This window comes from Nyctereutes procyonoides, unplaced genomic scaffold, assembly GCF_905146905.1.
Source record: "Nyctereutes procyonoides isolate TBG_1078 unplaced genomic scaffold, NYPRO_anot_genome, whole genome shotgun sequence".
Taxonomy (NCBI): domain Eukaryota; kingdom Metazoa; phylum Chordata; class Mammalia; order Carnivora; family Canidae; genus Nyctereutes; species Nyctereutes procyonoides.
Window position 1 is genome coordinate 2,245,911 of NW_026575040.1, and position 24,671 is coordinate 2,270,581.

General features: G+C 50.2%; 1 protein-coding gene across 4 annotated transcripts; it reads right to left on the bottom strand.

Moving 5' to 3' along the window:
* Nucleotides 1-1,017: 1,017 nt before the first annotated feature.
* On the bottom strand, nt 1,018-7,066 carry COMMD4 (COMM domain containing 4). 4 transcript variants are annotated; one of them, XM_055320201.1, is made up of 8 exons: nt 6,973-7,066; nt 3,165-3,236; nt 2,875-2,940; nt 2,684-2,723; nt 2,274-2,393; nt 2,016-2,096; nt 1,333-1,509; nt 1,018-1,247 (listed from the first exon to the last, which is right to left on the bottom strand). In XM_055320201.1, the coding sequence occupies exons 1-8, from the start codon at nt 6,973-6,975 to the stop codon at nt 1,207-1,209; spliced, it is 600 nt and encodes a 199-aa protein (XP_055176176.1). In that variant the 5' UTR covers nt 6,976-7,066; the 3' UTR covers nt 1,018-1,206. The 4 variants fall into 4 exon arrangements, with proteins under 4 accessions (XP_055176176.1, XP_055176177.1, XP_055176178.1 ...); XM_055320202.1 differs by lacking the exon at nt 2,875-2,940; XM_055320203.1 differs by lacking the exon at nt 1,333-1,509.
* Nucleotides 7,067-24,671: the final 17,605 nt, after the last annotated feature.

A 24,671-nucleotide genomic window follows, 5' to 3' on the forward strand; every position in this document is an offset into this window, starting at 1 on the left:
TGCAGCAAAAAGAAAACCGAAGGACTACTCTGCCCTGTTGTTCTTCAGTTCCTGAGGATCTTAGCCGGTCTGTCTTTCCTTCACCTTTTAGAGTTTTAGTTTTGTTTTCTAAGTAATGTCCAGGTGTTCAGCTGTGCTTAGTGGGAGAAAGAGAGGCAAGTGCGTGTGCTCCATTTCTCCAGCAGCCGAGGTCAGGACTGGAGTCGGTCCTCAACTTTTTGCTGCTTCAGCTGTCCCACCTTAGGCCAGGAGGACAAGCTGGCTCCTTTTGACAGGGCTCATTATTCTCCGGTAGCTTCCCTGTCCGCCAAGATGTTCTAGGCCCCTGTCTCAGTCAGCTCAGGGTGCGAGAACAAAATCCCACGGACCGAGCGGCCTAAAGAACATTTATCCCTCATGGTTCCAGAGGCTGGGAGGCCCACGGTCAAAGAGACGGCCGGTCTCGTTCTCGGGGAGAGCCTTCTGCTTTGCTGTTCTCGTGGGGCCTTTTCTGGGTAGTCGTTCTCTTGGTATACTCCGGTCACGAAGGTCCCACTCTCATAACCTCATCTGAACCTGGTGACTCTCCAAAGGCCCCGTATCTCCTAAAACTATCTCATGGGGTGGTGGTGAGGGCTCTGACATATGAATCTGGGGGGGGGGGGCGAACATTCAGTCCCGAACCCCACTTCTCTTGCCAATGAGTGGTTCAGGCAGGGGCCCTCCTCTCTTCCAATCGAGGAGGCAGGAAGAGCAGGGCTCTCTCCTTTCTCTATGGGGCGCCTCTGGCCGGGGCCACATGCTTGCGGCCAGCCCGCGGACGAAGCAGCGCAGGAGGCAGAGCCACGAACGTCACAGGACTGGCAGCGGGAGCCCTGGTTTTCTGTCTAGAGACAAGCTGTGCCATTTCAGTCCTCGTTCCGCCTCGACCAGCAATCGAAGAGAGAAAATAAGGAACGGGTCAGGGAGGTCTGCAGGCCACTTGGTTTCTCTCACAAAACCTTTCATCTGAACCCAAAAAGAAACCTGTGCACACACTGCTTTACACTAGTTTATTCTTCCTGCTTGTGGAAACTGCTGACAAGTGCCTTTCGTGGGGGAGGGAAGGCAACGTGGAGAAGTCCCCGGAATCCTTATGCTGCGTTCTCAGGGGGGAACCCAGCAAGCCAGGCCTCCAGGGTCCTGGAGCCGGGCCGGCTGTGGGGAGTGGGGAGGGCGGCCTTCTCCTCAGCCCAGGTTGTTCATCAGGGTCTGAGCCTGCTTCAGTTCTGCAGGGGAAGAGGTGGGCAGGTGGGTGGCAATCAGCAGGGGTCCGGGAGGCCCCTTCCCCCTCCAGGTACAGCCTAGTCTCACCTGCCAGGAGGACCTGGAACTTGTCTGCTGAGAGGGACATGGCCACAGGCTGGGCCGGGGCACCCGAGGAAGCCGCCACCTCCAGCCTCAGGTGCACCATGGGCTCTTCCACAGACCGGAGCAGGCTGGAGCTCAGGGTGTAGTCCACCCGCCAGCCCACGCCTGCCAGCCTATTCACTGTGACACGGCGTAGGGCTCTCAGGATCCCGGGCCGCTAGGCCACGCAGCCCTCAGCCCACACCTGGCTCAGCTCTCAGTTCTTCAAGGCTGTATGACCTTTGAAAACCTCTCCTCCCTCTGACCCAGGGAAGGTGCTCAATGATCAGAAGTGAGATTATCCACAGCAGATCTCAAAGGCAAGAGACCAGGGTGCAGTCTCCTTTTTTTTTTTTTAAGATAGATTTATTTATTTATTTATTGATTGATTGATTGATTGATTGATAGACATTGAAAGAGAGAGGCAGAGACACAGGAGAAGAGAGAAGCAGGCTCCACGCCAGGAGCCCGGCGTGGGACTCGATCCTGGGACTCCAGGACCGCGCCCTGGGCCAAAGGCAGGCCCTAAACCGCTGAGGCACCCAGGGATCCCCTGAAGTCTCCTTTCTGAGGACAAGCACCTCCCACACAGCATGCACCTTCCAGAATGGAGCCCAGACTGCACCGGGGCCCCTTCCCCAACTCACCTCGCAGGCTGCAGGCCCGCAGGTGCTCCTGCAGGGGGCTTTGCTTCTCCTCATAACAGCGACAGAGGCTGGCCGCGTGCTCTGGGGACAGAACGGAGGTCCCTGGAGGTCCCTGGACGTAGCAGGTGGGGGCTCACAGGGCGGGTCTCAGGCTCCTGGCCCAGAGGCCAGGGCACATCTCAGAGCCACTCGGCCTGGCCTGCTGCCCAGCAGCCCCTGGCACACAGGTTACACCCCTGCCTGCCTGCATGCCCATACCTTTGGGAAGCCCCAGCTGCTGCAGTTCACTGGACAAGGACTCGCCATCCACACTGTGCTTGGCCGCACTGGAGAGGATGAAACTCAGCACTGCCACCGTGGCCTTGACATCGCCCGACTCTGGGGAGACCCACGGGTGGGGTAGAGGGTGTCACCATGGCCTCAACCACCTCCTTGTCACCCTAACTATCCTCAGCTCAGAGCGCCCAGGCCTCCTTGAACCACGAGCACAGCTACCGCCTCACCGGGCACTGGCAGAGGGCAGGACTGTCAATACCTCTCTTCCCTGGTGCTCCTCTGCTGAGGCAAGTGGGTCAGGACAGGCTGCTGGGCAGAGGGGCCTCTGCACTAAGCCCCAGGCCCAGTACCCACAGTGGCCCAAAGGTCTGCAGACTCGGTGGGGTACTCACCAAACCTGGCATCAGCGGTGAGCTTCAGGATCTTCTCGTACTATGGGGAAAGGAGGCCCTCAGGGGGTGCCAGGCCGCTGCTCACCAGCCGCTTGCACCCCAGCCTGCATCCTGATCGCCCACCTCCCAAGGTCTGGGCAGTAGGGGTCACAGGGTCATGAGGCAGTGGGGGTGCTGGGCCCTGCACTCACGTCAATCCCCTGTCCCAGAAGTTCCTTCAGCACCTGGCTACACAGCAGCCTCAGCTTCACGGAGGACTGGAGGGGAAGGCCTTGCGTTAGCACACTGGCCCACCCCACCCCTCCATGCTGGGGGGCTGGCTCAGAGGGAGCTGGCCACATGATTAGAGTCACACAGCAGGCTAGGACAAGCGGAGGGCACTGAGGCCCCATCCTCAGAGCCACCTTACCACCCTCCATCCCAAAGCCCCACTCCCAATCCCTGCCTCCCCCCACCCTCAGGAAGCCCCCATGCACTCAACAATCTTGGCCAGCGTGCTGATCTCCGCCAGGACCCAGTCGGGACAGTCCAGATCACCACAGAACCGGAACCTCTGCACAGGAGCGAGGCAGGCGGTCAGGATGGAGGGCTGAGGTGTGGCCAGGTGCCTCCCACATTACAATCTTCACGGATCCCTACTCCCTGTCCAAGATGGATGCCCCTGGCCACTTGTTCTGTCCTATTAGCAGGCTTTTGAGAAAACCCTCTCACAGACCCACCCGCCACCAAACCTTGCTCTGATGCCTATCCTAGGCATTCATGTGCTCAGGTAACATGGACTATGGCAAACTTCATTGGGGCAGATTCCACTCTAGGCACTGGGGGTACAGCACAGCACAGAACAAAGACCCTGTCATGACATCACTGACCTCTCACTTCCTCCTCCTTCTCCTCCCCAGTTCCAGCCACACTGGACTCCCTGCTACTCCTGTTACACCAGGCATTCTCCTGCCTTGTCCTTGCTGTCTTGCTCTCTCACTTCATACTCGTCTCCACTCAAATGGGCCTCCTCTGACCATATTCTCTTTCTTCCTTTTTCTTAAGATTTATTTATTTGAGAGCCAGCAGGAGAACACAAGCTGTGGGGAAAGAGGGGGAGGGAGAGAGAATCTAAAGCAGACTCCGCACTGAGTGCAGAGCCCGACCGGGGCTCAGTCCCAGGACCCTGAGAGCACGACCTAAACAGAAACCAGGAGTCAGATGCTTAACCAACTGCAGGCACCCTGACCGTACTTTCTGAAACAGCCAAAGGGCACAAGGAAGTTTCAGAGGCCAGTGATATGTTCATTATCTTGATTAGAGAACTATTTTCACGAACATATACATTTCGGAACTTACTGAACTATCCATTTATATATGTGTGTTTTGTTTATTTTATCTCAGTAAGGCTGTTCAAAAAATAAAATAGCTCTTCTCCATCATGCTCTAGCCCCTATCCTTCTTTCTTGACCTCCACAGCGGACATTACATTTATTATTTATTCGAGGTCTGTCTCCTGTTAGAATGCAAACCCGTCCTGTCAATCATATCTTGCCAATAACCTCCATTCCCCAGATCAACTGTCCTTTGTCCTGTTTGCCTGGCAAAGCTCTCGTGCACAGCAGTATACATGCCATCTTTCCATGCCTCTTACAGGGGGCTGCTTACAGATGCTGGAACAAAATCCTGCAAACTGGGGATACCTCACACCCACGTTCTGATTCTGCTGGGCCCTGGGTACAGCCTAGCAACACCATGCCCCCTGCTTAGCCCTACCAGTCACCTTCTCAGCCACTTCTCAGCTCCACCACCCTTCAATCTCCAACTATCTTGCTCCTTTTCACCTGACCCCAAGGCACTGGTGCTTCTATGTGGGCCTCTAATGAAGTCCTCTAGCCATGGTCACAAATGACTGTACTCAATCTGGTCTTCCTCTTCCTCAACTCCCCAGCAGCATCCCACACAAACCCATCCTTCCTGGTAAAGAAGCATGCTCTCCTAGATTTCTCCCTGTCCTGGCCTCGGTCTCACGTGCTGGTTCACCCTCCTCCCCCCAACCCACAGATGGTGATCTCTGCACACTGCCTGCTATCATTACACTGGAGCAGGCACCTCAGACAACTGGTGAGATGATGGAGTATTAAAGACAGTCTTGCACTTCTGTCTCTATTTCAGGGGTTTTCAACATTTTCATTCCACAGCCTCATCTGCCATCTGGTGAAGATGATAGGCCTTTCTCAAAACAATGTATGTATGTATGTATGTATGTATGTATTTATTATTTTTAAAACAATGTCTTTAAATGCAAAAAACAGGGGCACCAGGGTGGCTCAGTTGGTTAAGCGCCTACCTTCAGCTCAGGTCATGATCCCAGGGTCCTGGGATCAAGCCCTGCATTGGGCTCTCTGCTCAGCAGGGAGCCTGTTTCTCCCTCTCCCCGCTGTTCTCCCTGCTTGTACTCTCTCTGTCAAATAAATGAAATCTTTTTCAAAAATGCATAAAATACAGAGGATTGCAAAGGAAACTAAGTTATCAAAATATTCAAACAAATTGGTGATGTGGTGTATGTTTCAAGTCCAATGCCCATTGTGACTTAGAAAAGACCTGCATAAATACGTGAAGGATGTCAACAGCTGTAACGTGATACAAAAATGTCTCTAATCTCTACTGGTGACATAGTCAGAGGCACTGTTAATACGGGGGTTCGCTGCTGACATAATTGAAGGAAATGCTAAATCTCAGTCTGAAGTTAGTGCAAATTAAGATGTGAGATTCGGGCAGCCCTGGTGGCACAGCAGTTTAGTGCTGCCTGCAGCCCAGGGTGTGATCCTGGAGGCCTGGATCAGATTCCACATCAGGCTCTCTGTATGATGCCTGCTTCTCTCTCTGCCTCTCTCTCTGTCTCTATGAATAAATAAATAAAATCTTAAAAAAAAAATAAGATGTGAGATTCCCCCTAAGTTCACCAGCCCCTGACTTCCACCCACAGAAGTCTTCTCCCATCTTTATATTAGTCGCATCTTTTTACTCCAAGACTGCGTTCCTTGTGTAATCTCTTTAAATGCTCGCGTTTCTCTAGGTTCTGCCTTAGGTCCTTTCTTCCCAACTCACATCACCGAGATGTTACATGTTTTGAGGCTTTCAAGGATCATCCTTGTGCTGATGACTCCTATACCTGCACTGCAGCTTCTCTTCCGAGCTGCAGACCCTTGAATCTAGAGACTGCCTTCTAGCCAGCTGCACCCGGTGGCTCACAGAAACCTCACATGGTGCCGCCTACCAAAGTTAACTTTTGCCCTTTGCGCTGAAATCTGCTTCCCCTCCTGTGGTTCCCGCTCCACGGAGCAACACCCCCCCCTCCTTCATGCACTTAGTCCTTGGGCCCTGATGATTGCCCCACTTCTATCCCCCCTCTCTGCCCTAACTCAGGCCACCACCACCTCCTGGGGGGTCTGCTGTCTCAGCTTGGGCTCTCTGCTCCGCTCCTGCTGCCTCCACAAGTCGGCCAGGAGGACTTTCCTAGCTTCCCAGTGCCCTCTTATAGTCTACACTGCTTTCCCTGCTTGAAGACCCAGCAAGATCTGGCCTTTGTTGCCTGTCGAGCCCCCTGTTGCACTAACTTCCAGCTAACACCCTTCCAGCTGGGAGAGGTGCGTCCATGCTAGGGGGCCATGCTCTCTCTCACCTGAAGCCCCCGAACACGCGGTTCTGTCTGAAGATGGAGCCCCGCCCCCCAGCCTCCCAACCCCTGGTACACAACTGCGCCGCGGCCAGCCCGCGTTCTTCCCCGCGCTCAGGCTGCTGCTGTCACCCTCAGGAAGCCCTCCTAACTACACACGGGGCACAGAACCTTCCCCTCAAGTCTTCACTGTGACTGCGAGGTCAGGCCTCCTGCAGCAGCAGCCCCGGGGCCTGGCGCACGGCGTGGGCGGAGGCAGCAAAGGCGGCGGGAGGAACGAACGGGTGGACGGGCGGGCAAGCCCCAGCGCCGCGGCTGCTCTGGGAAGGCCGGGCCCGATTCCGCGCACGTCTTCTCCGGGCCGCACAGGAGGGCCGGGAAGAGGGCACCTCTGGGGCCGTCCCGGGGCCGAGGAGGGCCGGGCAGCGCTGCCCCGGGGAAGCCCCACTTCCTGCCCGGGGATTGCGGGGCCTCCCTTCCCGCCGAGGAAGCGCCGCGGCTCCGAGCGCGTGGCCCGCCCGCCGGCCCTGACCGACCCACGCGTCTGCCGGGGCGCCCACCCGCCGCAGACCAGAGACTCGGGGACCGACCTGCCCGCCCTCCCCGCCGCCAGTCACCCCGCGGCCCTCACCATCGCGCCAGACAACGGGTCCCGCCCGTCTCCTCCCCGCGCGCCCGGTCAGCTGACGCGGCGGTCACGTGGCGGGGGCGGGGCGGGGCCTCTACGGACGGGGCGGGGCTTCCATGGGCGGGCCGGGGGCGGGGCCTCTACGGGCGGGCCTGGGCCGGGGGGCGGGGCCTCTACGGGCAGGGGCCTCTCCGGGGGTGGGGCCTGGGCCAGGGGGCGGGGCCTCTGCTGGCGGGGCGGAGGCGGGGCGGGGCGGGACCGGGGGCGGGACCGGGGGTCGGGGGGCGGAGCCGGGGCAGGGCGAGCGCGGAGGGCAGTGCACTGAGCTGCGGGGGAGGAGTGCTGGTCCTTGTCTCCCCAGGATCGCTTCCCGGGAGCGAGCGGTGCCACCTCCCCCACCCCGTTTAGCTAGTAAAGAGGGAGTGGGGAGCCATCGGATGTGTTCAGCTTAAGGGAGCAGGAGCCCGGAAGCCCTTTCGGGCACTTGGAGCGATCGCCGTGGAGGGGTGGATCAGGGGCTCGCTGTTGCCCGCGGGTGAGCGGTGCCCAGACAGCCAGCTACGGGCCGAGCCAGAGGCATTTGGAAAACTCCACTGAAATATGGTACACAGAGAAAATGCAACTTAAAACAACCTATTTTTCTCACATTCGATTGAGAAAAACGAAGCTACATCTAATGTCGGTGAAGCCACAGAGAGAGTTGTGAGCTAGGCAATTTCTACAGCCAACTGTAACTAAGGCAACGAAGGGGAATTCATCAGGATGAAATAAAATATGCAGGCACTGGAAGGAGCTCTGCGGGTTACTAGTAGTCCCCCCCCTTTTTAAAGATGTTATTTATTTATTCATGAGAGACACAGGCAGAGGGAGAAGCAGGCTCCCTGCAGGGAGCCTGATGCAGGACTCGACCCCACCCCCCACCTCCCACCCGGACCCTGGGGTCACGCCCTGGGTCAAAGGCAGGCGCCCAACCGCTGAGCCACCCGGGCGTCCCTAGTAGTTTTCTTATGAGTGCTGGACATGTGGGCTGTGCAGTTTATGAAAATTCATTTAAGCTTTATACTTACAATATGTACAATTTTCTCTGAAAATCACAGTGGAGCTCCACATGGCGGCCCCTGCTCTGCCGGGAGCCTGTTTCTCCCTCTCTCTCTGCCCTTGTGTGCTCTCTCTCTCTCTCTCGTGCTCTCTCTCTGTCAGATTAATAAATCTTTTTAAAAATTTTTAAAGAGGTAAAAAAAAAAAAACAGCAACAGCAACAGCACCAAAAATATCCTAGAGAATAGACTAATAACCAAAGAAGAAACTGAACAATTTGAGAACTCTTTTCGATTACATATCCCACCCGGAATAAGCCAGGCCCAGCTGGTTTTATTGTTGCAGACTTTCAGGCTTTCAAAGGACAGAACCCATTGTAATTCAACTGCTCCATAAATAGAAGAAGATGGAAAGCTTCCCAATTCATGCTCAAATCAATCTCACTTATCAATTACTTTTAAAAAATAATGAATGTCAGCATGTTGAAGTCAACAATGTGTTAAAATACTACACTAGGCCAAAAAAAAAATTTCATCTTAGGAATTGTAAGACCAGTTCAACTTCTGTTTCATCACATCAGTAGGTTAAAGAAGAAAATAGTTTAAAAAAAAAGGAGAAGAAAATAGTTGACAGACTTAGAAAATAATTTTTGATCCAAAAGGTTAAAAAGAAAAAATTGGGAATAGGTGGAAACTGCCTTAAGTTGACAGAATATTTGAAAAGCAAAAGAGCAAACATGAGACTTAATATCAGATAGACAAACAAATTATTTAAATCTGGAAGCAAGGCAAAAAGGTGGGTGGCATGTCCTTTTAATGTTACATTGGAGCATTGTCTCACAGATTTGTTTCACAAATAGACATTATTTAATTATTTAGAATAGTGGTTCTTAGACTTCACAGAGCATCAGAATCCCCCACAGGGCTTGAGGAGACAGAGGTGCTCTCCATCCTCAAAGTTTGTAATGAAATAGGCCTGGAATAGGATCCGAAAGTGTGCAATTCCCACAAGTTCGCAGGTGATACTGATGCTTCGGCTTTGGAGACACTATACTTTGAAAATCACTAATGTAGGGAAATGTACCTGAAAAGTCCTATGTTAACTTGTAGATTTCTGTCCAGTAGAAAAGGTAACTCCAAAGATTACAGTTTTATCACCCTGCGAGACATTAACAGGTTTTCTCTCTAATTTGACACATACTAGAAATGTTTCTTCCCAAAATGTTACTTGAACTCGCTTTACCATCTTACTGATTCCCTCACTGTTTAAAAATTTGATATGCATTCTTTCATTATTTGTATGACAGTCATGTTTTTTACTTTATGCAAATTAAACTTTGATGCAGTACACTGGCCCTGAGCAGGAGATGCTAGTATGCTTCAGTCCTAGACGACTCCCGTAAAGTCAGGAGCAGTCGTGTGCCAGCATTACTATGACCCAACATCGTTCTAGATGCTTAGGCCAGCGTTTCTCAACTGGGGGTGATTTTGCCTCTCCGGGGATATTTGCTAATGTCTGGAGATATTTTTAGTATCCTAGAGAGTGCTCCTGGCATCCAGAGGACAGAGGCTAGAGGTGCTGCTAAACGTCCTACAACGTCCTACGAGGCCCAGGACAGTCCCCCATAACAAAGAATTATCTAGCCAAAAATGTCAATAGTGCTGGTGTTAAGAAGCTCTATTCTAGATAAATAAAACATGGGAAAATCGTTAACATAAATATTGGAAAAGAATAAACTCATAATTGCAGATGACAGTCTATCTAGAAAATTGAAGAAAAACTAGAAGGCACGGAATGCCAGCTGGCATGGGGTGTGTGTGTGTGTGTGTGTGTGTGTGTGTGAGGTGGAGCATTGTGTGAAGCTCTCCAGGCCTACCTGGGGCAGAGGAGTCAGGTGAGTGCTCTCTTGTCCCAGCCCCATTGACCTCACAGGTGGAGAGATACAGGCAAGCAGGGGAGCCCAGGCCACAACAGTCTGACCTCCTGTCAGCCTGAGAGAAAGCCAGAGGTCCGAACTGGAAGGTCTCGAGAGCCCTGGCCCAGTCCCAGTTTCCCTTACAGAGACAAGGCTGGGGGAGGGGCAGAGTCAGCCCAAGCCACTGAGCCCATAAAGGGAGGACCCCAACCAGACCCCAGGAACCCTAAGACGAGCTGAAGAACATATTCCTTTGCTTCACAGACAGCAGTGGGGAACCAGTCCAGCCTCTGGCCAGGATGTGTTTTTGGCTTCTAACACCAAGGCCTACCTCACCTTTCCCTCTCATCTGCAGCTGGCTGCCACAGTTGAGCAGCTGCACATCAAACAGGGGTGTCTCCCTTAGGGGATCCAAGGGACTGGGGACACAGGCACCAGAGTCAGCTCCTTGGGCTGGACCAGGTGGCCAGTCACAAACAAGCCCCAGTGCACCTACATCATCAGCTGGGCCCTCCTGGACCGCATAGCCTTGACTGGGGGCAAGGGAGCTTTAGGACACCGGGGGATCCTGCAGGGATTTAGGGGATGAACTCCTCCTGATACTGGCCACCTCTTTGCAGCATCCACAGCAGCATGACCACCCTCAGACTCACACTGCAAGCCTCAGTGTGAAAACATTGAGCTTTGTACCCACCCCACCTCTCACACTTGGGTCCCTGCCCAGGGGGCTGCTGGAAGGGGAACTGGTCTCACCAGTTGGGGAAAGGTTTTAGGTAGTCACTGTTTTCAGGATTAGTACTCCCTCCCTTCCTCCCTACCCACCTTCTCTCCTTTCCTCCCCACCTCCCCACATACTCCTGGGCTCTGTGCCAGGCTCTGGGATAATAGGTCAAGCAGAGTGTCCTGAAAAGTTCCCCTCTCTGAGGCCATGCTGTCCTCAAGTGGGCACCCAGGGCTGGGGGAAAGGAAAGGGCCTCCCTCATAGGAGGTGATGGTGGGTGTGAATGTGGAGGGGGCAGTGGGAGCAAACTTAAGGTGAGGCTGTCCAGGCAGAGGGCCCAGCTTGTGCACAGAAGGCTTCTGATCCTGCCAACTATAGTCAACCTTGGCTGAATCACAAGTAAAGGCTTCGTGTTCTTAAAACTGATATTTAATACATTAAAATTATGTAATTAGGGCTGCCTGGCTGGCTCAGTCAGTAGAGCATGTGACTCTTGATCTCAGGGCTATGAGTTCAAGTCCCACATTGGGTGTAGAGATTACTTAAAAATAAAATCTTAAAAAAAAGTAAAGTAAAATAAAAAAGAAAATTACATAACTAAACATGATTGTCAAAATAAAAATGACAGGGCAGCCCGGGTGGCTAAGCGGTTTAGTACCGCCTTCAGCCCAGGGCCTGATCCTGGAGACCCGGGATTGAGTCCCATGTCAGGCTCCCTGCATGGAGCCTGCTTCTCCCTCTGCTTCTCTCTCTCTCTGTCTGTCTCTCATGAATAAATAAATAAATCTTTAAAAAATAAAAATAGCAGGATCCCTGGGTGGCACAGCGGTTTAGCGCCTGTCTTTGGCCCAGGGCGCGATCCTGGAGACCTGGGATCGAGTCCCACGCTGGGCTCCCGGTGCATGGAGCCTGCTTCTCCCTCTGCCTGTGTCTCTGCCTCTCTCTTTCTCTCTCTGTGTGACTATCATAAATAAATAAAAATTAAAAAAATAAAAATAAAAATAGCAAAATACAACTAAAAGGCAACCTACAGTATGGGAGAAGGTATTTGCAAATGACTTAATCAATAAAGGGTTAGTACCAAATTATATAAAGAACGTATACAACTCAACACCCAAAAACCAAGTAATCCAATTAAAAATGGGCAGAGGACATGAACAGATATTTCTTCAACGAAGACTTACAGATGGCCAACAGATACATGAAAAGATATTCATCATCGCTCTTCATCCGGGAAATGGAAATGAAATACACAATGAGATACCACCTTATACCTGTCACTATAGCTAAAATCAAGAACAACAGAAACAACAAGTGTTGGTGAGGATGTAGAAAAAGGATCCCTCTTGCACTGTTGGTGGGAATGCGAACCGGTGCAGCCACTGTGGAAAACAGTATGGAGATTCCTCTAAAAGTCAAAAAGAGAGCTATCTTATGATCCAGCAATTGCACTACTGGATATTTACCCAAAGAATACATTAACACTAATTCAAAGGGATAATGCATCCCTACAATTATAGCAGCTATTTATAATAGCAAATTATGGAAGCAGCCCACATGTCATCAATTAATTAATGGATAACGAAGATGAGAAGGGGAGCTTGGCTGGCTCAGTCAGTGAAGAATGAGACTCTTGACCTTGAGCTACAAGTTCAAGCCCCACATTGGATGTAGAGATTACTTAAAAATAAAATTTTGAGACGCCCAGGTGGCTCAGCGGTTGAGGGCCTGCCTTTGGCCCAGGGCGTGATCCTGGAGCCCTGGGATCGAGTCCCACATCGGGCTCCTGCATGGAGCCTACTTCTCCCTCTGCCTGTGTCTCTGCCTCTCTTTCCCTTTCTCTGTGTCTCTCATGAATAAATAAAATCTTGGGAAAAAAGAAAGAAAATTATATATATATATATATATATATAACTTAGCCATAAAAAACGAATTCTTGCCATTTGTAATGACATGGATGGAGCTAGAGAGTATAATTCTAAGTGAAACAAGTCACTCAGAGAAGACAAATACCATATGATTTCACTCATATGTGGAATTTAAGAAATAAAACAAATGAACAAAGGGACAAAAAGAGACAAACCCAGAAACAGACTCTTAACTATAGAGAACAAACTGATGGCCACCGGGGAGGAAGTGGGGAAGGGGGTGGGGGTAAAAGAGGTAATGGGGATTAAGGAAGTGCGCTTGTTGTGGTGACCAATGGTGATTAAAAAATAAAAACCTGGGGTGCCTGGGTGGCTCAGCGGTTGAGCATCCACCTTTGGCTCAGGGCATGATCTGGGGTCCTGGGATCAAGGTCTGCATTGAGCTCCCCACAGGGAGCCTGCTTCTCCCTCTGCTTGTGTCTCTGCCTCTTTCTGTCTCTCTCATGAATAAATAAAATATTAAAAAAAATAAAAACCTATACACATTTCATTTTAAAATAAACACAAGGGCAGCCCGGGTGGCTCAGTGGTTTAGCGCCACCTTCAGTTCAGGGCCTGATCCTGGAGACCCGAGATCTAGTCCCAGGTCGGGCTCCCTGCATGGAGCCTGCTTCTCCCTTTGCCTCTGTCTCTGCCTCTCTCTCTCTCTCTCTCTGTCTCTCATGAATAAATAAATAAAATCTTTAAAAAAATAAACACAAAAAGGCATGAAAAAGTTACAAAATACAGAAAAGTTAAGAAAACAAGCAAAAAAAAATTAGTAAACTCCTTCTGTCCCTAAACTAATGTTCTAACAGCCCTGTCTGGCTTTTTTTCCATGCATATGCAACTGTGCAAAATAAGAAATATGTATTTGGTCTCTGCTCTCAGTTCCTGACACAGAGCAACAGAATCCCTTGAAGTTTCATAGGTAGTCGGAGCCTCTTCTGCTCTAATGAGGTGACTCCTGGTGGCTCCTGAAGCTTTGGGGTGGGGGCGCATTAAGCACTAGGATAAAGCCTGCTCTGAAATTGTCCTAACAAAGCTTGAAAGCAAACCTTGAATAGGTGGAATTGCTGGATCATATGATAATTCTATTTTTAATTGTTTTACAAAACTCATACTGTTTTCCATACCAATGGTACCACTTTCTGTTGCTGACAGTTCACAAGGGCTCCAATTTCTTCACACCTTTGCCAACACTTGTTTTCTGTTTGTTTTTCTGTAGTAGCCATCCTGATAAGCGTGAAGCAGTACCTCAGTGTAGTTTAGATTTGCATTTTCCCTAATAGGTAGTGATGTTGAGCGTCTTTTCATGTGTTTATTGGCCATTTGTATATGTTCTTTGAGAAATGTCTATACAAATCCTTTGCCCACTTCTTTTTTTTTTTTAGGTTTTATTTATTTATTTATTTATTTATTTATTTATTTATTTATTTATTCATGATAGACATAGAGAGAGGTAGAGACACAGGCAGAGGGAGAAGCAGGCTCCCTGCAGGGAGCCCAACACGGGACTCAATCCTGGGACTCCCAGACGTTCCCTGGGCCAAAGGCAGGCGCCAAACTGCTGAGCCACCCAGGGATCCCCCCTTTGCCCACTTCTGAATCAGGTTGTTTTGTTGTTGAGTTTTAGGAGTTCTCTCTATAGTCTAGATACTAACCCAGTGTCAGATGTATGATTTGCAAATCTTTCCCTCCATTCTGTGGGTTGAATTTTTATTCCATGGATACTGTCTTCTGAAGCATAAAATCTCTTAGTTTTCATGAATCCAATTTGTCTATTTTTTTGTTTGGTTTAGTGTCATATCCAAGAAATCATTAAGGAATCTAATATCATGAAACTTTTGTCCTGTTTTCTTCTCAGAGTTTTTTTAACTTAGGTCCTACATTTAGGTTCTTGATCAATTTTGAATTAATTTTTGTATATGGTATAAGATAATATTCAACTTCAACTTCATTCTTGGGTATGTGGATACACAATTTTCCCAGCACCATTTGTGGAAAAAACTATCCTTCCCCCATTGAATGGTCTCGGCACCCTTGTCAAAAATCATTCGACCATATATGTGAGGGTGTATTTCTGGGCTTTCTGTTCTAGTCCACTGGTTTATATGTTTATATTTATGCCAATACCACAGGGAGCCTGCGGGGAGCCAAATGTGGGACCCGATCCCCGGTCTTCAGGATCACACCACTGGGCCGAAGGCAGATGTTCAACCATGAGCCACCCAGGCATCCCAATATCTGTCTTTTAACTGGAGAATCTAACCCATTTATATCTGAAGTAATTACTGATGAGTAAGGATGTCTGTCATTGTGCTGTTTTCTGTATGTCCTATAGTTTTTTTGTCCCCCATTTCCTGCATTCACATCTTCTTTTGGGTTAAGTTGATTTTCTTTTTGTAGTGAAATGTTTAAATTCCTTTCTCATTTCCTTTTGTGTATATTGTAAAGCTGTTTTCTTTGTAGTTACTGTGAGAATCACATTTGTGATTACTTTACACATCTTAAAGTCAGAACTCTCTAATTTGAGTTTATACCAACCTAACTTTAATAACATACAAAAATAGTTTGGGTGTCTCGTTGGTTTAGTCAGTAAAGCATGCAACTCTCAATGCTGAGGTTGTGAGTTCAAGACCCATGTTGGGCATGGAGCCTACTTACAAACAAAAAACTTCTTTTCCTTTACAACTTTATCCTCAATCTTTCTGGTTCTTGATGCCACAGAATTACATCTTTATACATTATGTGTCCAAAAACATAAATTAATGATTCTTTTTTTTTTAATTTTTTTTAATTTATTTATGATAGTCACAGAGAGAGAGAGAGAGAGAGGCAGAGACACAGGCAGAGGGAGAAGCAGGCTCCATGCACCAGGAGCCCGACGTGGGATTCGATCCCGGGTCTCCAGGATCGCGCCCTGGGCCAAAGGCAGGCGCCAAACCGCTGCGCCACCCAGGGATCCCCTAAATTAATGATTCTTTTAAATGCATTAGTCTTACAGATTACATAGAAAAAAGATTTGGAATTACAACAAAGTTGTAGTATACTAGCTCTTACACTAATAATTGTGTTTTTTCGTAAATATGATAGTCTCTTAAAGTGGGTAGAAACCAAAAAATACAGGGTTTTTTTTCATCCTTTTATATGATAAAAAGATAGGCTGAGTAATATTCCATTGTATATACTTATACAATGAAAAGATATTTTAAGAATCTTAATTTGCATATTCATCTGGGAAAAAAGAAACAAAAATTAGGAACTGGGAATGATGGACTTCTGGACATTTGATAATTTTAAGGAATTGTTAATTTTACATTTTAGGTCCAATAATAGTCATATGTTTTTGTTTAAAAAGAATCATTACCTTGAATATATGTATACTGAAGAATTACAGATGATGTTATATGAAGCTTGGGATTTGCTTCAGGTAATTCAGTATGAGCAGGGTATGGAGAGTCCAGACGAAATAAGATTATCTGTATTTGGTAGTTATTAAAAATGAGTGATGGGATCGTTATTTTCTTTACCTCTGTATAGATAGAAAATTTCCATAAAAAGGAAGTAACCATACTCATTTAGACACATGTATGTGTGTAGTTTTATATATGTATACAGCAGTTCTTCCCCGCCCTCCCCTCCGCCCCCACCATCCGCAGTTTCACTTTGTGTGTTTGCTTTTTGTGGTTTTACCTGTAGTCAAGCGTAATCTGGAAGCAGATGATCCTGCCATATGTCAGAAGGTCACTAGTAGCCTAATGTTACATCACAGTAGCTGTGTCATTCACCTCACTTCATGTCATTATTTAGGCATTTTGTCATCTCACATCATCACAAGAAGGGTGAATATAGTACACTAGGATATTTTGAGACAGAAAGACCACATTCGCATAACTTTTTTAAAAATTACAGTTGAGGGAATCCCTGAGGGGCTCAGTGGTTTAGCGGCTGCCTTCCACCCAGGGCGTGATGCTGGGGTCCCGGGATCGAGTCCCACATCGGGCTCCCTGCATGGAGCCTGCTTCTCCCTCTGCCTGTGTCTCTGCCTCTCTCTCTCCTCTGTCTTTCATGAATAAATAAATGAAATCTTAAAAAAAAGAATATTTTAAAAAATAAAATTACAGTTAATACCCAATGTTACATTAGATTCAGGTGTACAACATAGGGAGTCAACAACTCTGTTATGCTCTGCCCACTGCAAGTGTAGCTACATCTGTGACCAGACAACACTACCGGACCACTACTATATTCATTATGCTGTACCTTTCATCCCCTTGATCTATATATTCCTCCGCTGGAAGCCTGTATCTCCTACTCTCCTGCACCCGTTTGGCCCATCCCTGCAGCCCATCTGGCAACTACCAGTTTGTCCTCTGTATATATGAGTCTGCTTCTGCTTTGTTTTTTTTAGATTTCACACCCAACTGAAGTTTGGTTTTGTCTTTCTCTGACTTATTTTGCTTAATATAATACTCTCTAAGTCCATTGATGTTGTTGCATATGGCATGGTCTCATTATTTTTATGGCTAATATTCTGTTGTATATATATATATATACCACATCTTTGTCCACTCATTTATCAATGGACACGTAGGCTGCTTCCATATCTTGGCTATTGTAAATAGTGCTGCAATAAACATAGGGGTACATATATCTTTTCAAATTAGTGTTTTCATTTTCTTTGGGTAAACATCCAGTAGTGGAATTATGAGATTATATGATATTTCTATTTTTAAATCTTTGAGGAAACTCCATACTGTTTTTCACAGTGCCTGCACCAGTTTGCATTTCTACCAATAGTGGACAATGATGGTTCCTTCTTCTCCATATCCTTAACAACACTTATTTCTTGTCTTTTTAATTTTATTTGTAGCTAGCCATTCTGACTGGTGTGATGTGACATCTCATTGCGGTTTTGATTTGCATTTCCCTAATGATTAGTGATGTTGACTTTTTTTTCATGTATCCGTTACTATCTGTATGTCCTCTTTGGGAAACTGTCTATTCAGGCCCTCTGACCATTTTTTAATTGAATTGGGTTTTGGGGTTTCTTTTTGGTTTTGAGTTGTAGAAGTTCTCAATAGATTTTAGGTATTAAGTGCTTTTTAGATATATCATTTACAAATATATTCTCCCGGGATCCCTGGGTGGCGCAGCGGTTTGGCGCCTGCCTTTGGCCCAGGGCACGATCCTGGAGACCCGGGATCGAATCCCACGTCAGGCTCCCGGTGCATGGGTCCTGCTTCCTCCTCTGCCTGTGTCTCTGCCTCTCTCTCTCTCTGTGTGACTATCATAAATAAATAAAAATTAAAAAAATTATAAAAAAACAAATATATTCTCCCATTCAGTAGGTGTCTTTTAATCTTGTCAATGGTTTCCTTCACTGTGCAAGCTTTTTATTTTAGTACCAAAAGTTCATTTTTGCTTTTGTTTTCCTTGCTTGAGGAAACACATCTAGAAAAATGTTGCTAAAACCAATGTCAGATAGATTACTGCTAATGTTTTCTTCTAAGAGTTTGTTTTAGGTGTCACATTTAGGTGTTTTTGTGTGGTGCAAGAAAGCAGTCCAGCTTTATCCTTTTGCGTGTAGCTGTCCAGTTTTCACAGCACCTCCTATTAAAGAAATTATCTTTTCTCCACTGTATATGCTTGTCTTCTTTATCATAGATTGACCATATAACTGTGGGGTTTATTTTTGATCTCTCTGTTCTGTTTCATTGATATATGTGTCTGTTCTTGTGCTAATACCATACTGTTTTGATTATTATAGCTTTGCAGTATATCTTACAATCTAGAATTGTGATACCTCTCACTTTGTTCTTTCTCACGGTTGCTTTGGCTATTCAGGGTCTTTTGTGATTCCATACAAACGTTAGTATCATTTGTTCTAGTTCTGTGAAAAATGCTATTGGCACTTTGATAGGGACTGCATTGAATCTATAGATTGCTTTGGGTAGTATGGACATTTTAACAATATTCTCCCAATCCATGAGCATGGTATATGTTCCTGTTTGTGTCATCTTCAATTTCTTTCATCAGTGTTTTATAGTTTTCAGAGTACAGGTCTTTCACCTCCTTGGTTAAGTTCATTGTCAGGTATTTTATTCTTTTTGGTGCAATCACAAATGGAATTGTGTTCTTAATTTCTCTTTCTGCTATTTCATTTTTAGTGTATAGAAATGCAGCAGATATATATTAATTTTGTATCTTGCAACTTTACTGAATTCATTTATTCTAATAGTTTTTTGGTGGGGTCTTTAGAGTTTCTAATGTATAGCATCATGCCATCTGCAGGCAGATTTGGTGACCTTCAGGTGACATCCAGGTGGGAAAAGGCCTTGATTCACAAAAATCCAACAGTTCCTGGGCCCATTGGGTCATGAAAGAGATTTGGCAGCACAGGGGGATGGACTTTGAGTTCAAGACCTGGAAGGAAATGGGGACTCAGATGTAGTCCTACTCACATGATGAGATGAGCACTGGGTGTTATACGTTGGCAAGTTGAATTTAAATAAAATAAAATAAAATAAAAAATTAAAAAATGTAGTCCTACTTTAGGCTCCTTCACCTACAGAAGAGCCAACAGGCCTCATGAGGTGCCCCAGGAGCCCAGGGCCCAGCCAAAGATGGCAGCCAGAACCAAGATGCCAGAGAGGGTCAGCAAGAAGGTCACCACACAGGGGTGTTCCAATCACATGACTTGTTACATGTTCTTCTGTGCTCCATCCATACCTCTGAGGGATCCCTGTCCCCAAGTTTTTACTCCAGCACCTCAAAAATCAACCTGATATACGTACATATCCTGAATCACTCCTCATTCTCCACAACTTCTGACTAAAGGGCCAGGGGAGGCCAAGGGGTCAGAGGGATCCCTGGAAGATGCTCCCCCAACTGCTAGAATGTCTAAAACATCCCCATTAGGTTTGTCTTAGGAATTGTTCTCTTGAGTCACCTCCATTACCATGGGAGTCCTCGTAGGTGACCTGAGAGCAAAGTAATGGGATAAATGGGGACAAAGCCTGGTGGGAGCTGACCCCTCCCCTCTTTGGGCTTTGGTTCCCTGGCCCTCCACAGACCAAGCTGTGTCAAGCCTCATGTGAGGACTTGCATGAAGATATAGTTCAGACACATTGAGTGAACCCTGTGGGTTCTGGGGAGGTGGCACACACCCTGGGAGGGGGGCAAAGGGAAGAGAACCCACACACCTGCATGGCCTCTCTGGAGATGACATGATATACCCACAACATGTAAGGAGAAAGGGTCCACTTGGAGAGGTGAGTCAGCCAGATGGCCATCAGGCTGGACAGCCATCACCAGCATCAGGAGGATGGTGGAGGGGTCTGCCCTGGGGCTGGGAATACCAGCTCCCCCGTACAGATGAGTGAGTCTTTCCTAAACGGGTCTTCCCTCTGGGCAGGATGGGGCTGCAGGATCACTTCCCACGGCCCACACCAGCAGCACACGCACCATTCTCACAGCAACACTGACACCGTGCAACCCCATCCTCCAGATGGATAAGAGGCTCAACCACTCTGCCTGCTGCCTCCTCCAGAACTCTGTTCCTGCCAACAACCTACTGCTCATTCAGTACCTGTGAAAAGGTGCTACCGTCCCCATATAAGGGCTGAGGAAAGGGAGGCATAGGAGTTAAGTGACTTGCCCGAGATCACAAAGTGACAGGGCTGGGCTCAAACCCCAGCTGTCCAAATGACTCCAGCCTGCATTCTTAACCACCACAACCCCACAGTAGTGGCTTTATTAGGATCTGAACCTGGAAGGTAGGAACTCTGCCTTTCTTCTGCCCACACTGAGGACAGAGCATGCAGCCCTAGGTACTGGGAGATGACAGTGTGGGAAACAAGCTGGCTAAGGCTCTCTTGGGCCAGTGGTTGTCCAGGCCCTGAAAGTCAGGGGCAGTGCTGAGGCCCAGCCCCCCACCCCACCTCGACACTCATTGGGGACCTCAATATGGAATCTAGAGGGGAAGTCAGAGAAGGGGAGGTAGGCAGGGATGGACGCCCTACCTCCATCAAACCTTAAGCCGGGGAAACAGAAACAGAGCTCTTGCCTGGCCTTCCTCCCCACTCTCCTGCCCCTGTAGGGTGCCCTGCACTGGAGAAGGGGCAGCTGCCCATCAGGTAGGCCTTTGCTCAGATGGAGAAAGCCCTATAGGAGCCACTGGGGCCAGGTCCTAGAAAGAGAACATGACTTCTGGGTACCTCAAGCCTAGCCCCAGGCCTACTGAAGTGGTCATGTCTCTGGCAAGGGCCTGGTAGACAAAAGACATGATGTCTGAGTGGCTCTATACAAGGAAATAGGCAAGACAGCTGCATTCAGGTAAGAGCCAGGCAGGCAGGCAGAAGAGAGGCTAAGGCAGATAAAGGTCAGGTGGGGCCACACCTGGCCCCCAGAGGAACAACAGGCTGGGGAAGGGTGGTGGGTGTCATCAGCCACAGTGAGGGAGCTTGGAGCCATGGCTGGTTGGCCAGGGCCATCAGCATCAGCACCTGGGGACTATTCACCAGGCCTGCCTTGCTGTGCACTTGGGCTTCCGCCTGGAACCACAGGTGCCCTGACACTGGCCTGAGATAGGGAGGGTGGGAGGAGAGGCTCTTGTGGCCATATGCAGGAACCTACACATGATAAGGTGTCATGCCCAAAAGAGACCACCGGAGCCAAGAACTTAAGCAGATGTCCTGGGACATCTTGTCCACTTACATCAGATTCCACCCCTCCCTACCCTCAGCTCAGAGCCTCCTTGGGCCTCAACAAATAGATCACACTGCTATGGGGAGATGGCCTAGACCAGCCTAGGACATCCAGCAGAGCTGTGTCCAATCTGCCAGGACGATTCATCCAGGACAGAAGGACTCAGGTCTGGCCGAGGGCCCAGGAGCTATAGGCTGAGTGTCCCTCCAGGGGCAGGAAGGTGGCAGGGCAATGGCCTGAGGCTCCAGGGGAACTGCACTGACCAAAGCCTGTCTTGGTGTGGCAGCCATGGGGATGGCTAAGCCCTCGGATCCTCCAGGACTGGGAGCGGAGAATGCTCCAGGGCTGGCGGCTGAAGATCTCTAGTGAGACAGACCCAAAGTTCTGGGCATCTGCCTCAGGAAGCACACATGAGCACTCTGCCCAGGGCCCCGTGATGAGCCAGGGGATGCCTTGTCTAATGCTGTAGCCCAGATGACATCTGTCCTCCAATGAGAGAAGAGGTGGCAGGGAAGGCAGGGCTGGGAGACCCCTCAGCTCCCTATTCCTTCCCAGCCCTCCCAGATGTATTTTTTTTTAATTTTTATTTATTTATGATAGTCACACACACAGAGAGAGAGAGAGGCAGAGACACAGGCAGAGGGAGAAGCAGGCTCCATGCACCGGGAGCCCGACGTGGGACTCGATCCCGGGCCTCCAGGATCGCGCCCTGGGCCAAAGGCAGACGCCAAACTGCTGCGCCACCCAGGGATTCCCCCTCCCAGATGTAAATGAAGGTGAACTCTTCACTGGACAGGCCACCCAGGTCTCTATTCTCTGGAGACGGAGGGGAGAGAAAGCTGTATCTGAGCCAGGGTCCCACTCTGCCCGTCCTTGCAGGGTGACCTTGGACAAATGCTCTTTTTGGAGCCTGGAGACCCACAGGGGAAGGGCCAGGGTCAGAGGTCCCATCCCTGGAGCCCAGAGCTTTCCCTGAGGAGGACGGCCTATGGAGCCTTGGTGTTGAGATGTCCTGTCTTCCTGGTCTACTCCCATCCCCTACACCTCTAAGAACAACATCCTCCAGACTCAAAGGCTGTGGAAGGTGTAGGGGCTGCACCTGCTTTCAGGTTGCTCAGCAGGTTGGCCTTCACCATAAGCAGGGTGTTGATCCCAGGATCACCAAGGTGATGGGCAGCTTCACGGGCTCCGGGTACTCCAGGTATACCCTGCAGGACAGAAAACTAGAAGGGCGTTAGGACCCTGAACGGAGCCCCCAGGCCACCTTGTGCCAAGGCCCAGGCCCTGCTGTGGTGACCCTGACCTAGTCAGGACCCTGTGGTGACCTGGGACAACCCCTGCTAGGCCAGTCTTCCCTTCTGTCTTCTGGGGATGTCAGTATTGCTTTGGAAGTCAGATCAAGCAAGGACAACCCTAGCTCCCAGCAGGCCCAAGACCAAAGGAAACAGGGCATTGAGCTGTCCTGGAGGGTGAGGCTGGGCAGAGGAGGGCCTGGCCCTGTAGGAGTTACAGCTATCTGGGCCCTCCTCTGGACCCTTCTAGGCCATCGCCTATATCCAACCCTAACATGCATCCCTACCAAGAGCTCTGAGGTGAGGGGGCGTACAGGTGGAGGATGACCCTTCAGGAAAATGTTCTGGTGGGCAGGGAAGGCTTGAGCTGGGCCTCCAGGCAGTCAGAGGTAGGCGACAGGTCTACCAGGAAGGGAAGCCAGGAGGTACAAAGAGGGGCGGGCATGTGCTTGAAGATGGCAAGCATCCTCCCACTCCCCACTGGGGCTGAGCCAGGCCAGGGCCGTGAGCTGGACCGTGTTGGCTGCCACCGGGCATAGGTACGAGCTGGTGGGCGGAATCTGCCCCTCGACCTCCACTCGGCTGTGCCCCCAGCCCGACCTCTGGCTGCAGGGAACAGGTGTGGGGAGGCGGCTCGTGGGCATCGGTAGCAGTGGAGGCCCACGTCTCTCCATTATCTGGAAGGGGCTTGACAGGCAGGGCAGGGCCCTAACCCGATCCAGCCCCATGGAGCCAAGAAGACTCAAAGAAACAGGCTCTGGCTTTTAGGAAGCTGGGCATGAGGACAGCACATGCCTGAGTGGAGAAGGCTGGTAAGAGGGAGGCCCCTAAGCTTGGCACCTGCTGGGCATGACCACCCAGAGAGGGGCTGGGACCGAGGGGGAGCCATTTCATCTCTCTGCCTCAGTTGACCCTCTTTGATGAGGAAAGCAGGGAAAACCACATTTCACGTGGACTGAGGGCAAAACAAAGCTGTCAGTCCCACGGGGAAAAGGACGATACCCCTTCTAGGGAGGGAAAGCGCGGGGCCGTGTGGTGCGTGCTGGGGTAGGGGCAGAGGCCTAAGTGCCTTCCTCTAGGGCCGAGGAGAAAGGAGGGCAGGCAGGCAGGAGCTCCCGGACATCCTGCCTCGGGCCTTCCCCACGCACCCCAACCAGGCTCCCCGCTTCTTGACCAATGCTCAGCTGGTCCCATCCTCCTCTCGGCCGGTGTGCCTGCCAGCCGGGCTCGTCAGGAGCGGTGCACAGGTGATCTGGGGACACGGGGCCGGAGAGGGCACGGGAGCCTGGGCGTCAGACGTGTACCCGCCCCGGCGCGGGACGGCTTGCCTGGAACCTGCCAGGTGTGGCTAACTCAGGGTGTCCAAATTCTAGGCCAGAACCGGAGCCAGACTCCCCTCAGGGGCGAGGGACAGGGGCAGTCGCATCCCCGGGCTGCCCCCCCAGGGGTTGACAAGAGAGGAGCTAGAGTCCCCCCACAGAACCGAAGCCCCTTCTGCCCAAGTGGCCCCATAAACAGGGGTGCAGAGGCCCTGGGCGCTCCTCCTGGCCGTGGCTCCCTGGTGTGGTCTCCCCATGAGCCCTGGGTGAGCTGGGACGGGGACCCAGCAGCCGGGTAAGAGCTGGGTCTCCAACGTGGGATATCGGACGGAAACGCGGCAGGGACTGGGGGTGCTGGCTCCTCAGCCCCAGCCCCTCTACCCTGGAGGCCCGAGCCCTCCCGCTGCCCAGCGCTGGCCCAGGGAGCCTCTCTGCTTGGCAGGAACGTCCCGGGGGTCATCAAACCTCTGCTCAGAGGCTCAAGTGCCCAGGTTGTGGCAAGACCAGCAGTCGGAAAGGGGGCTGTGGCTCTGGGCCCCCCAGCAGGCAGCGGCCTGGGTGGACACGGAGTCCCCGATGGGTGAGGAGAAAGGGGGCCTGCGCCGTGCCAGGTCCACGGAACCAGGTTCGGGGGGTCCCCGGGTGGGAGCCCAGCACGAGAGGAAGTGTTGCCAAAGCCTCATCACCTCCTCTGCTTGGGAGGTTTAAGGCCCCTGTGGCAGGCGGCTGCGGGCCCCAAGGGAAGGGGCCACCTGCGGCAGCTGCAGGGAAAGTGGGTCTGGCACAGACAGCGTGGCT